Source organism: Fopius arisanus, unplaced genomic scaffold (assembly GCF_000806365.1).
Source record: "Fopius arisanus strain USDA-PBARC FA_bdor unplaced genomic scaffold, ASM80636v1 scaffold00009, whole genome shotgun sequence".
NCBI lineage: Eukaryota > Metazoa > Arthropoda > Insecta > Hymenoptera > Braconidae > Fopius > Fopius arisanus.
The window spans coordinates 1,083,848-1,098,623 of NW_011887748.1; the positions used below are offsets into that span (position 1 = coordinate 1,083,848).

The window sequence follows — 14,776 nt, forward strand, 5'->3', positions numbered from 1 at the left end:
CATGTGTTATGTATTGAAATGTTGTTTTCTGGTAGTAAAGTCTCGCTATGATTTGGTTTGACTTCTAATTGGATTGTCCTTATCAGTGGAGTGCAAGTATTTGGTGTAACATGTTCTGTTGTATTTATCTGTCTGTGATATTCTAGCTGCTACTCACCTCTTGCCACATTGCCGGATTCATAACATGCTAAACTTGATTTTAAAAAAAATTTTCGTCCTCTTAGGTCATTTTACTGACCCCGTTTTTGTACGCGGTAAATTAACCGGTTTCATATCCACAGAAATTAAGATGGAAAGAAAATTTCTGTGATTCTATGGGATTCACTATAATAAATATACTAGCGGACCTTTCGCGCCTGACCGAATATTGCGAGGTGTCGCTTCCCCCCTGCCCACATTGCGGTTGATACTTACCATGAATGTCGTGTAAATCTTTGAGTTCATGTGTTATCTTGGCCACTTTCATCGATGGTTTGATTGTTTCAGTCTGAGTTGTGTCAAGTTCCTCCATTATTTCTAGCTGAGTTATAACAATGCTTTCGTTCTTTTGATCGACTCTTTTAATATTTTGTAAGCTGGGCTTCTCTCTGTCAAATTCTCGAGCTATCATTTCAGTTTGTATTTCGGAGCTAACAGCTATTTCCTGTCCTAGAATATTCAATTTTGCGTTGACCTCACTGGCTCGACTTTCAACGATTTCCCGCTCATTTTCCTCACTTAAAATTGTTTGCGTGGTCTCAATGCTTTCTAAACTATCCATTGTAATCTGTGCCTGCGAAACGGTTGCACTATCAGGAATTTTCAAATCGGTGCCAGTTTCGTGCACTTGTTGGAAAGCTTCCTCTCGAGACCTGAATGGAATATAGGAAGATGAGGCTTTCTTCTCATCTACTTCATATTCAATTATCAAGTCTGTTGTAGTAGCAGATGTCATAACTTGAGTGGTCTCTGTAACTGGTTGGCTTGATATCGACTCGTCAACGATTTGCTGCGTAGGTATTTCAGACGATACGAATATGCTTTCTTTTTCTCCTTCCGTCACTTGTGATACCGCCAATGCTGTTAATTCTGAAATACTTTGTGTCACTCTCTTTTCTTCGGGTTGTGCTTCTTCAATCATTCTGTCTGTATGGGCTAATGGAAGTGTCTCTGATGTTGCAGCTACTCCAATGCTTTCCATTTTCGGCATAGCAATGGCTTCTGATGATGAGACACTAGCTGGTAAATTGATTTCCATTTCATTGGAGACAATCTCAAAATTATCGGCAATACTCAATGCTTCCAGTGTCGTTTCAGTACTTCTGGCTTCATTCGGAGATTTCTCTTCCAAATTTCCCGTTTGGCTTAGTATGAACGGCTCATTCATCTCGGCTATTTTTCTGCCGGAAATATTTACATCCACTGATTTTTCTTCTGGTTTTTTCTGCGGTGCAAGGTCTTCTTCAAGTTCATTTGTGTCAATATATGAAACTGTCAAAGGCGAAAATTCATTCCAAGTTGGTTTTGTTGTCATTGTAGCTGGAACGGCGGCATCATGTAATTTTTCAGTATTTGAAATTGTTTTCATCATATAAACTTCCGCCGCTTCTTGTTGAGGTATGCTCAAGGTTGCTACACTTTCCAGTGGAATAACAGAGTCCGTCATGTCTCCTTCTACTTCATTGGGTATATTTTGCGAGACAGCTATTGATGAGTATACATCAACATTAGGATATCCTTTTTGGATCTCTGGTTTTTTATCCGATGAAAGTTCTTGTGTCGTGTTGAATAGAATTGTTTCAAGCGTAGTAGCAGCTTCCCTTCCAGATAATTTTTGCTGTATCGTTTCTTCTTTTAAAAGTTCAGGTCTTGTGAAGGTTTCTTCGGTATCATTTGATAATTGCTCAGAAACAACGATTGATGAATGAACATCCATTTCAATATTTCCATGAACTTCATCAGGAAGTTTAGCAAGATCGAGGGCCACGGTTGTATCCACTTTCTGAATTTCCTCAGTCATTACACCGTCACGTGTGGAAATTGTTATGTGCGCTGTTTCTTCTGTTGATCGTTCTAATCTAGTAAAATCTCGTCCTGTTTCGGTAGTGTGTACTTCAGATGTAATCAAGGGTAATATTTCATTCAATGTACTGCGTACCACCTGCTTGTCAATCTTTTCATCGTACAAGTCTTCAGAAGTCCCTAGTGTTAGGGTTTGGGTGGTTTCAAATGTATCGTGAGGTAGCACTTCTTTTTTTGCCAACCCATGACTTGGCCTTACATCATTTGGTAGATCTCCTTCAACCTCCTGATGAATCGTTTGTGATATTGTTAATGGAATCAATTCTTCAATTCTGGCCATAATTTTGCGTTCTATTGCTGCCAATGATTCGAAGTCATTACTATCCTCCAAAGTCAAAATTTCAGTAGATTCAGGTACATTTCGTCCTAGTAAATGTACTTCTCCTGTCTGTTTATTTAGTTTCTGCGGTTCACCGAACGTGTCCTCAAGTTCATTAGATAGGACTTCTGCAATATTCAGGGACGTTTTTTCATCAAGAACGGGTTTCCCTTTTTGTTCATGTACTTTATGTTCAGTTAATTCTTCGAAAGTATTCAACGTAGTTGTCTGCATAGTTTCGGCGATATCTTGCAAAATAACATTCGGTTTAGCCGTCACAGAATCCTGTTTCTTCACACGATCAAGGACTCCTTCGGTTTCGCTCAATTCTATCTCGGATATGATTAGAGTTTTCTGTTCTTCAAAACTGGGCTGGCCGATTTCTCCATGACGTAGGTCATCAGTCGATAAATCTTTTGTGGTCGTCAATACAGTTGTGTCAAACTTTTCAGCTATTTCACTACCAGTTACCTGTGCTTCGGCATTTTTCAAATTTGGTGAATCGACCGCTGCCAGGATACTCTCCTTGTCATTAATATCAATTTGTGAAGTGATTACTGAACTCAATTCCTCATACGTCAAAATACTCTTCTCTGCTGTAGTTATCTCATCGGAATATTTTTCAGTACTATCCATTGTAAACATTTGTGAAGTTTCAGGTATTTTATGCCCAGATATATCTAAATGAGCGGTTCGTGATTCTGGTTTCTCCTCGTCTCGGAGAACATTTTCCACTTCATTTGCAAATGTTTGTGAGATCTGTATGGACAGCATTTCATTTACGTTGGATTCACCTTTCTTTACATCCGGAATAATGTCATCGATGAGTTCTTGTCCACTATGCAATGTAAGAACCTGCGAAGTTTCCGCCACTTCGTGCCCTGAGATTTCCGGAACTGCCCTTTTTCTACTTGTTTCAGCTTCTACTAGTGCCTGATCAGTTTCGTCTGACACTACTTGGGTAACTACAACTGATGATAATTCTTCGAGACCCAATTCACTCTTCTGTTCATTGAATTGGAGTTCACTCATTTCTCCAAGATTGGCTAATGTCAAGCTCTCTTCTGTTTCCGCTATCTTGTGACTGTCAACGGAAATCTGTGCATTCTTCCTGTTCTGACTTATCTGTTCAGATAACGGCCCTTCAATTTCTCCACTTATCGTTTGAGATACAATAAGAGGTATTAAATCGTCATGAGCTTGCTGAGCTGTGCATTCCTTAGGAGTATCTTCGACGATCGTTTCAGAAGTGAATAGAGGCGTGATCTCTAATACTTTGGGTGCTTTGTGACCCTCGATTTGCGGTTCAGCATTTTTCTCTTCCGGAAATTCAGATTTCGATACCTGTCCTTCAGTTTCATTAGAGACGATCTGTAATATAGTTATTGGTGACAACTCCTCCAGTTGCAAATTTCCTTTTTGATCCTGTGGTTTAAGTTCTTTTATATTTTCAACGGCAGCTAGAGTCAAGGTCTCTGTTTGTTCTGCAATATCATAACCAGTAAATTTTGCTGCAGCATATTTTTTGGTGGATTTTTCTGCTTCTTCAAGAAGGCCTTCTGTCTCCCCATGGATGGTTTGTGAAATTATCATAGGTTGGAATTCTAATATGATTTGACTTCCTTCTTTCTCATCTGGAGCTATTCGCTTCATTAATTCGTTAGTAGAGTATAATGTTTCTACTTCTGACGTTTCGGCTATTTGGTGACTGGGAAAACTCAATGAGGCAATTTTTCCTTCAGATTTAGAATCCGAAAACTGATCTTCAATTTCATTGGACATCACATGATAGACTTCTAATGGAATTAGAGCATTAATTTCAGGTATACCCTTCTGCTCTTGAGGACTATCTATTTTTGGCATGTCTTCGGACGATAGTACTGTTGTGACTTCGGACGTCTCCACGATTTGTCGCCCATCTAAGTTCACTACAGCTTTCATTCCGTCTGAGATTGGCCAGATTTGCAAGGGATTTTCCGTTTCATGAGATAATATTTCAGAAACTACCAACGACGTTGAATGATCTACATTGACTTTACTGTGTACTAACTCAACATTAATAGATTCAGAAAGTTCCTCTACTTCTCGAACTGTTTGTACTTCTGTCGTAAAAACAATATCGTTACCAGAAATATTCTGAAGTGCTTGCTGATGCTTCGGTGTTTGTCTCATGTCCAAAACGTCTTCTAGTTCGTTAGTTGAAATTTCCGTAATGGAAACGGGATTTAAGCCATCGACTTGAGGAATTCCCTTATGTTTTTCACGTTCAAGGAGATCGTGCAAGACCCCTTCATGTTCTCCGATGGTTGTTTCAGTGTTTATTAACGACTCTACAGTTGGCTGCGTGATCGAAGCCTGAGACATACTTGTTTTTTCATCCTCCATTTGTTCAACCCCTTGAATCGTTTCGATTTGAGATTCTTGCAAGCCCTCGAGAGTATGAAATTCTGAAGTGGCCTTCAAATGTGATGGCATAGCAATGTTACGGAATTCGTTTTCTTTATCGCTGGTAGTTACCTCAGATATTTCAATTGGTTTATTTTCTTGGATATTGTACATAGCCGATTGATAAGAAGGCTTGGAATCACCGGTTAATGATGTTTCAGTTTCCTCAATTGTGTTTTCTTCAATCGTTAAACTTTCAAATGTATTTTGGCTCACGACAGCTGTTTGATGAATTTCATCAGCAACCGCCGTTTGATCCTTCATATCACTACGCGAATCCACCACTGTTGTCAATATACTTCCATGCTCTGTAACAATTTTAGTTACCGCCTCCTTTGGGGCAATTAACGGCTGCTCCTTAAACGATTTCTCCGCTTCGTTTGCAATTGTCTCAGAAATGGATATTTCGTGATCTATCTCCATTGACGGAACAATACTATTAAGAATAGGCTTTGAATAATCACTAAGGATCTCTTCTTGCTCAACCAATGGAAATTCTTGAATCATGATCGACTCTAGAGTATCTTGTTTTGAACTTGCTTTCTTTTGATCACTACTAAATGCCTGCAGTAATGCTGCACTTTGATCAGTTATGATTTCATTTTTCATTGCTATTGTTTGATTGGATTGGGTTAAGTTGAGTGCAGCAACTCTCTTCATATATTCCGGTATTGTCATAGTATCTTCTTTTTCGTGTAAGACGACTTCATCAACTGTTATACTCTCTGCATTTGTTAACGATGTAAGAGCAGGCCCAACAAATGATGTAGAAGTCTCTTCAAGGCTCGGACTAATTTCTTGGGTTGATGTTTCCATGATTTCAAGAGGTCTGAATGTTTTTTGTATTTCCGTAGCTTCAGCCTCGGGTATTTTTTCTACTGTAAGTCCACCGATCGATTCTCTGGGAATTATTTCATTTTGTTGGATGACTTGTTGGCTTTCAGAAACTCTTTCAACAGCTTTTTTCTCCGGCTTGCCACTCACGGATAGCTCTTGCTCGAAATCGTGAATTATGGATGTTTCAATAATGACAGAATTATGCTCATTCATTTCAATTCCTGCCTTTTCTAGCACGGGTTCTTTTAGTGTGGTATTTTTCTCGGATTCACCAAGGACGTTCTCCGTCAATTCAATTGGCTCAAATGGTTTCTGCCCGACTATTGCTTGGGCTGAAAGTGGTTTATCCATTTCCAAACCACTAGCAGCTATATTAGGAATTACTTCAGATTGAACTGCAACTCTATGACCAGTTATTGCAGATGGAATTCCTAATTCTGTTTGAGCTTTCAATGTAACGTCAAGTGGTATTTCTTTATCTTCACTAAATACTTCAGAAATTGTCAAACCACAATTTTTCTGCTCAACCGTTAATCCCACCTCTGTCAAATCGCTTTTAGGCTTGCTTTTGAATGAAATTTCTTTGTCAACTGTTATCTCTTCCGATACTAGAAGACTAGTATGAGTTCCTTGAGTCAAAACCGCCTTTCGGGCATCCAACTGTGTACTTTCCATTGTGGCAAGTGCATCTTGGATGGTCGTGATTTTTGTTTCAGCAACTTCAAGTTTTGAATCAAATTCCACTGATGCTATTTTTGTACTGGCCACAGTATCTGCATCATATGTATTTTCTTTGTCGTTTATTGTCATTTCAACGACGGCAATAGAATTCTTTTCAGACTCAATATCGAGTTGTGCGCTATGAGCCGTTGGTTTTACATCAAGTATCAAAGTGCTTTCCGTTTCTCCAATGACCGTCTGAGAATTCATCAATGGGTTATGTGACTCATGATCGAACTTTGCTGTTGAAAATCCAGGACTTTGATCAATGAAAGTACCAGTGCTATCTTGAACGACATGTAAGTTAGTCTCAGAAACTATTAAACTCCCGGAAAGACCTTCATTAGCTGTCTTTGTTACAGGCATTCCAGCTGTTTTGTAATCGCTTTCTTTGTCCTCTGTAATTACCATGGTGACGTTGACACTTTGATCTTCATAAAGGGATATATCAGCAAGAATTTGATTAGGTTGTGCCGTTGGAATATACACTCCTTCCATTTCTGTTGGCTGAGTAATACTGCTAATGACTGTTTCTAAGGAAATTTGTGATGGACTGACGTTTGCCTTTGTTGGTTGAGATGCATCTAATACACCGATGGACGAATCAAGCGTTAATTCCATTTTTTCGGTAACGCGGTGATCTGTACTTATATCTAAAAGGGCTTTCTTTTCTGCAGGTTTGATGGGCATTTGCAATATATCCTCCTTGTCCACAGTTAGAATCTCCACATTACTGGTAACATTCCTACCTTCATCGACCATAACTCCTGCTTTCTCGGTTGCGATATCATGTGATTTAGTAAATTCCTGCTCTTTGATTGACACGACAGTTTCAGTCTGAATAATGCTTTCCAATGGTGAATGATCTTGTTTTGCAATTGCAGAATTTGGAATACTACTTTCCAGTTTGTCAGTTGATGATGATGTAATAACTTCAGCGAGTTCGGCAGTTCGGTGTGCATCTATATTGGGACTTGCCTGTACCATCGGTAGAGTTTCTTCTTGATTATAATCTTTCTCCTTCTCAGAAGTAATTGTCTGCGTGACATCAAGACTTATTTGAGCGTCTTCATAAACCACGTCAACAATTTTATCGTCTGGCTTGCAGAAATTGTCCATAGAACTTTCCGAGTCTTTTGGATAAGCTTCCGTTATAATAAGACTTTTGAATGGAATCTGATCGTGAACTGCTGTAACAGGGTGTGTCTCATCCAATTTCATGTGAGAAATACCGTCATGAGATATCGTTTCAGTTGCTTCAGCAACCGGGTGAGAAGAAATATCCAAAAGTGCAGATTTTGAGACACGTTCTTCACTGTCCTCCAAGGGAGCTTCTTTTTCCCCAGTTTCAATTAATGATACTGTTATACACTCCCCACTATCAGCTGTGAGCTCTGCTTTTCGGTCAGCTTCTTGCATTTTCAAAAATACACTTTCAGCATCTGCGGTATGAACCTCTTCAGCGACGGCAGTGGGTAATGACATTAAACCCATATCTGGTTTCACATTTTGTACTTCCTTCGGCGTATAGATACCCAACTTTGTGTCACCGATAACTTCGTATTTCGACGCAACATTCTGCGCTTCAAACTGTATTGTGGCTTCCATACTTTTTGGAATGCTTTCCTCTCTAAGCACTCCTTCTTTATCTATTAAATTGGTTGAAGTGACTTCCAATCCTGTCTCTTCCGTGAAAGTAATACTCACATTTTTGTGGCTTGGCTTAATTGCGTCGACGAAAATACTTTCTTTTTCAGAAACCATCAATTCTGTTTGTTGCACAGTCGTTAGTTCGTTGCACTTGGCTGTAGCATTTTCTGTTTCTAATGGAATATCGGAAAATATCCCAACATTGTTTGCAGCAACTGTCTCGGAGACTTCAGCTACCTCATGGCTTGGTGTGAGTTGCATATTTGTATTTTTTCTCGATGCGTGTTCTTCAAGTGCCAAGTGTTCGGTTTTATCAACGGCGGCAATTTCAGTGATCATTATATTTTCCGATGTCGACAAATTGATCTCAGCATTTTGTGCACATGGTTTCATATCGTCTAAACGGGGTTTTTCACTTTCTCCTAAATTAGTTTCGATAATGGTCAACTCGTCAAGCACATCGTGTTTAGTGAACGCCTTGCGAGTTGTGGAACTATGATCGGGGAGATGTCCTGCACTTTGTTCAATTAAAGGTATTGATTGTGTAGCAATTTTATGACTATCAATTAAATTCAGAGCCCCAAAATCGGTGAGCTCTTTCTTAGTGGAATACGTGTCCTCCGATTCCTGGGGAATTACTTCGGAAATTATCGCGTTAGATTTGGCATCAGTCATTTCAAGGACGGCGACTTTTCCATCGGGTTTTTGATCTGCCTGATAAACATTTTCCTTTTCTGCGGCATTCTGTAGAATCATTGTTATAGCCTCGAGAGGAATCATGGCTGGTTGGGCCGTTGCCGATATTGCTTGATCTCTCCTAAAATCTTCAGTTGGGGATTCAGTTCGCACTATGGATTGCTGAATAGAAGCTTGCGTTTCAAAGGCTGTTGTGGCTGTAAGAGAATCGGTCTTGACTGTTTCATACTCTTTCTCTGTTTCATTGGCAATTATTTCCGTCGTTTTAACACTGTCAATCTCACTCACAGCCAAATTCGCCATCTTACATTCCGGCATAGTGTCTGCAATCACTGGTTGAATATCCTCAGCTGATACGATGATACCTATAGTTATTCCTCTCATATGATCATGTTCAACATTAGCTGTTCTTTCTTTCGGCAACTGCTCTTTTAGGAGTTCAAGATCAAGTTCGGTCTTTGTCTCTTGCACTTGAAACGACATGCTGTGGCTTGTTGGTACTAGTTCTACTTTATGAGACTCAGGCATATCATATATCTGAAGTTGACCTTCAGTGTCCGCCAAAGTTGTCTGAGAAACTTCCACACTCCGCAAGGAACCATAAATACCTTCGACTATTTTTTCATTAGATTTTTCTAATTTAGGCAATTGACTTTCTTTTTCGTGAGTCGAAATTTCTTGAATTATGGCGGCCTCCGTAGATATAATTGAAGGAGTACCCGTTTCGGTAATGTATTTAAGTGTTTCAGTTAAATCTGAAGGTAAATCACCAGAATGAACCTCCGAAATATTTAAATGTATTTCAGTATTAACAGACGATTCAGCTATGGCTCCTGTTGGTTTTATTTCCTCACTGTAAATACCTTCTGCTTCTTGAATCATAGTGTCTGATTTGCTACTGATTTCCAGTGAGGATATCGTACTCTTCGCCATTTGTTCAAGCGGTTTCGCACCAATTTTGTATTCACTTTCTCTGTCTGATATTATCGTTTCAGTTGTCACAATAGAATTGGATTGGATAACATTTACATCAGCTATCATTTCTTTACTTTGGTGTGTTTCCAAGTCTTCTTCTTGGCTATGACTCTCCACCGTAGAAACATTCAAGCTTTGCAATACATCGATCGATTGATCTACTTGACACGAAGGCAATTCATCAGATACGATTGATTTGACTGTTTCTCGCAAAGATTGCTCATTTATCATAGGAACTTCACCGCCTTCAGACACATTTACTTTAGCTTTTTGATGAATAGGGGCAACTTGTGGTAAGTAATCTCCTTCTTTTTCCGTTGTGAAGACTTCACCGGTAGTGAACTGTTTTTGAGGAACGAATGTTGAAGTTACCATTTCCGTTGGAACAATAAGTTCTGGATAATATTTTCCGGGTCTATCGTCCGGTTGTATTTCTTCAATAGCTAGATACGCAACTGCATCAACCGACACTTTAGACTGTGCTACAGGAGTTTCAGCCAGGACTAATTTGTCTTCTAATAAACCTTCATTGACTTCGTAAACTGTTAAGCCAATGTGAGATAGCATAGAATCTCCAACATTGACACTAGCAGGTTTTACAAAATTGTTTGTAGCCACTTCAACTTCATTAGCGGTCATTTCGGTAACTGTTGTTGCCTCCTTAAGGGAAATGTTCAAGTTAGCTGTTTGTGTTGTTAGCTCGGGTTTCGCATCTATTTTTATGAGCTTATCATCCCTCGGGAAGGTTTCTGTCACTTGAATTCCCTCTGTAGATATAATATCAGCTGTAATATTACAGGAGAAGGGTTCAGTTGGTTTCGCCAACTCATCGGTCGAGCTTTGAATGATAGTTTCTGTTGTTGAATATGGCTCTACGGAAGGAATCGAGAATGTTGCGTGTTTTTGATTAAGATGCACGTTATCGATCTTATCTACGCTATCTTCAAGGGGGACATACTGCGCGGTGATTGCTTGAATAGTGTCCACTTTTATATTCGCTCTATCGAATTCTGGTTTATCAGGAGCTTGATGAACTACATCTGCAAGAGGCAGAACTGACCGATGTTCATGCGGGATATTAGCTGCTAGTGGGAAAAGACCTTTTTCTGGAGTAATTTCCAAGGTGGTTACTTCTTCGAAATAACCTTCATCTTCACTTTGCTTCGGACGGTTAGGTCTAAGAGTGACAGTTCTAACCGTCACGTCTTCTATTTCTTCTTGTTCAATCATGTCTCGACTTTTCATTTTCTTTTTACTGTCTTCTTTTACTTTTTCATCTTTTTTCCGTTCAACAGCTTTATTCGTATCGACTTGCTGAAGTTGAATCTCTTCTTCAATTATTTCGTCGTCTATTTTACTTTTACCCTCGACTAGATTTCGTAAAACTCGAGGCTTGAATTCTTCGGATTTTGTATCTTTGTGCTGTGTTTCGTGTACTTCCTGAATGTCCTCGTATTCTGTGAAAATTATGTGATGGTAATGTACGTGTAACTTATAAAACAGTCATGGAAAAAAAATAATATCACTCGCCTCTTTTAGTATACATAGATAGACCGATACATAGGCGCATTACACCGTTCGATTAACGACATTTCAGCTACGTGTGTGGCCATGCAGCTCATGCGACATGGAATTTCTACTTAGTGCATACGCTCGGATAAAATTTGTCAGTGTGTAATGCATTGATTATGTGTTGGTATGTGCATGAATGCAGTGTACATAGACAAGGAACAGAAGTCAAACCAATGGAGAAAGAAGAATAACTTGACATAATAATTTGCTATTATTCGTATTATTTTAATAGGAATTTGAGGGAATTAATGTCAACAAGAATGCAAGACATGCTTTAATTATAATAATATCAGATTTGGCAAATCTCATTGTTACAGGTCGATTTGTTGAACTGTTTCATATATTTTTTTAACATTGCATATACATCCGGTTTCGAGTACTTACAGCGTCTTGTTAATTCTTCGCAAGGTTCGATTCTTCGATCGAACGAAAGCAGCAATTATCATAAATGAGGTGAAAGGGAAATTTGTAATATTACTTTTAAAAATAATAGAATCATGTTATTGGGCACAGAAAGCATAGCGGTAGAAGCCGACAGTTTGCGCACTGGTTTGAAAAATCTGCATTCACGAAACCTTTAAGCATCTGCAAAGAAAGAAGCAATATTTTCAGTAAAATTCGGAAAGATAATAATATTCAAGGAGTTTACTGCTTGCCAATCAACTTAATAATCATTTGTCATTTTTTTTAAGTTCTCGCCACAATCATCGTGCGAGTCAAATTAAAGAAATCTTTCATGCATTTTAGACAGTAGTTGCGAACCTATAATGTCTTGAAGAACTTGTTCTCTCGCTGGTTTTTCTTGTTCACGTCTCCCTATAATATCAATTGCATATTATCTTTCTAAATGTTGGGAAAATAGAAATAGTATCGGAAAGGTAATGCAAATTTTTTAACTTACTCGAGATGCTAATTTCACCTCTTTCTATAGTAGAAGATACTTCTTGCATGGTTTCTTGCGCTTCGACCTTATAAATTTGAAAAGAAAATAAATCAATCTCCATTTTAAATCTTAGTGAAAGACTACAATGACTGATTATTGTATAAGGAAAGACAAATACCTCACTGAATTCTGTGACTTCCCAAGCTCTTGTTCTGAAATCTTCTGGCGCAAAATGCGTAATTATTTCTTCCACTGTGGCGTGTTGTAGTTCTACCATTCTCATGAACGCACGAAATCCGACAGTTGCAGCTACTATACTTTCATCAGTCGTGGTTTCTTCCGTCAGGACTTGAGTGATCAATGGTCCATGTCCTTCCCTCTCTACTAGTTGTACTAATGCATTCTGAGCGTCTGGCGTTCGTAGGGCAGGGAAATAATGAGATTGATAAAGGCTCTCATTTATTTCATTTACAGAAACTCCATTATCAATTAGAAAACCTATAGTTGCTAGTTCTCTGAGAGGAGATTCTCCAGGACCAAATTCTTTGGCATTCATCAAATCCATTGTTTCTTCTACGGCCTGAGAAAGATTCTCTTTCTGATCATTGATAACTTTTTCAACCGTAAGATCTATACGCTCCCGCCTTTTGTCTCTCTTTTTCTTCTTTGGTTTATCTTCAGATACTTCTATACTGTGGGAATCACTCATTTCCAACGAACGTTCCGTTGTAACTGTAGTTTTTCGGGCATACTTCTTTTGTGGACCGGTTTTGCTAATTTCTTCAATATTGGTCTCAGTCACGACTTGAGAGATAGATACTGTTTCAAATGTTTCGGATGTCATTTTTGCACGATCAGTTATTGACTGTGTCGTCAATTCTACAACAGCGTCTTCCGGCACTAAGGGAGAAGCAACAACTAAAGCCTCATGTGTTTCTGCAACACGTTTCGCCCGTTCATCCGATGTCAATGTGATTGACTTAGACTTATGATCTACTTTCTTTAGAGAAGCAGTTGCTTCGGTTATTACGGGTTCGTGAATTGGAATCAAAGGCTTTGCTTGAGATTCTTCAACAGTTAATTCTTCTAACATATCGGTAGATTCATCTACCGGCAGTTGTTCCCCTACTGGTCTTTTTCTATTTACAAACACATAAAGTTATTGAAATAAAAATAAAAAGGTCATACAATGAATAGCAAGGGGAACTTACTCTTTCGCTTTGATAGCTTCTTTCTTGTCCTTCTTCAGTTTTTCTTTTATAACTATAATCTTCTCTTTAGTCTCCTTTATTTTTTTGGCCTCAGATATTTTCTTCTTCTTCTCGGGCTTCATTAAATGCTCCACATGTTCTACTTCTCTCGTACCTTCCTTAGGGCCTTCACAGAAATATATTCATGCATAAATGGAAATTGTGTTTCATGTGTATAGCCGAACGATAAATTATAATAATGAAAATGGTCAACATACCGGATATTTGTAATTTAGCTTTGGTTACAGCTAAGCCTATATCGCTGGTAGCTTTACAAACATAAGTTGCATTATCTTCTGATGTTGCTTGGTAAATTGTCAAAGTAGTTCTCTTTTCATCGTCAAACAACTTGACTTTCACATTATTGGTATTCATTATGAGTTTGTCGTTCCTGTACCAAACGACATCCGGCGACGGATTGCCAGAATAGGATATTTCAAAAATGACCTGTTCTCCATCTTCCGCATAGACATCCACAAGTTCATTTACAAAGCGCGGAATCTGCTGCGTCGCTTTAAAAATTAATTATTTTATGAATTGAGAGGGCATAGTCATGATTTTAATTCTATCAATAAAAGAACAGGAACAATAATATCATCTGTGGATTTCACAGAATTCCGTTTTACCTCGCAGAGCTTCTTGCATCTCTTCCATTTGCGTCACCCATTCAGGCTTTCTATACTCCTTCGTTCCGAGAATACCTGATATTGAGATAATTCGTATGAATTGAATATATTTTGCTAAATTTATAAAATAGAAAATGCATGTTTTCAGTGTATTTGTTGATCATGTTATAGGATTAAGGAATTTCGGGACGGGAATTTTTTCAGACGCTGCATCTGAAATGAACTCAAAAATAATGGAGAAAATAAATCAATTTCACTTAAGAAGCACTTATTAATTTTTTAACTTCTGGAATAATTGTAAAGTTATTGCGTTACCTCCAACTGATAAGAAGGTCGTTGTTGTACATACACCGAGTGGATTATGTGCTTCAAACACAATCTCACCAGTATCATCTGGATACGTTTCGTTAATGGTCAGAATTGAGCTACCGTCTTCAAATTCTTCGATTTCGAATTCTTCCGAAGGTACTATTTGAACTCCTTCTTTGTACCACTTACTCAGTGGTTTCGGCCTACCTGTTACTTTGACTTCCAACCTGGATAATGTGTAATCAGTCATGTAATTGAATCAAAAAAGTTTCGGTAATGGATGCCGAAAATTTACCTAATTAATTCACCATCTTTGGAAGAAATCATTTTGGGAAGTTCTTTAATTATTTCAGGTGGTGATTCATCGATATCCATATCCAATGAAATAATTTCCTTGAAGAATTAAAAAAATACATAAATAATAGAGCCCGCA

The 14,776-nt window shown here is 38.4% G+C and overlaps 1 protein-coding gene across 5 annotated transcripts in view; it reads right to left on the minus strand.

Moving 5' to 3' along the window:
- Nucleotides 1-14,776, minus strand: part of sls (sallimus) — a 62,616-nt gene that overhangs the window by 20,471 nt on the left and 27,369 nt on the right. For 2 of the 5 annotated variants that reach the window (XM_011316911.1, XM_011316912.1), the window contains exons 20-28: nucleotides 14,639-14,736; nucleotides 14,350-14,570; nucleotides 14,035-14,109; nucleotides 13,627-13,920; nucleotides 13,370-13,535; nucleotides 12,337-13,297; nucleotides 12,177-12,243; nucleotides 12,038-12,091; nucleotides 415-11,160 (exon numbers count right to left, since the gene is read on the minus strand). In XM_011316911.1, coding sequence (XP_011315213.1) covers nucleotides 415-11,160; nucleotides 12,038-12,091; nucleotides 12,177-12,243; nucleotides 12,337-13,297; nucleotides 13,370-13,535; nucleotides 13,627-13,920; nucleotides 14,035-14,109; nucleotides 14,350-14,570; nucleotides 14,639-14,736 — 12,682 coding nt within the window. Of the gene's footprint in view, nucleotides 1-414; nucleotides 11,161-11,526; nucleotides 11,861-12,037; nucleotides 12,092-12,176; nucleotides 12,244-12,336; nucleotides 13,298-13,369; nucleotides 13,536-13,626; nucleotides 13,921-14,034; nucleotides 14,110-14,349; nucleotides 14,571-14,638; nucleotides 14,737-14,776 lie in introns of those variants that run through there. The other 3 variants (XM_011316915.1, XM_011316914.1, XM_011316913.1) reach the window with 3 other exon arrangements.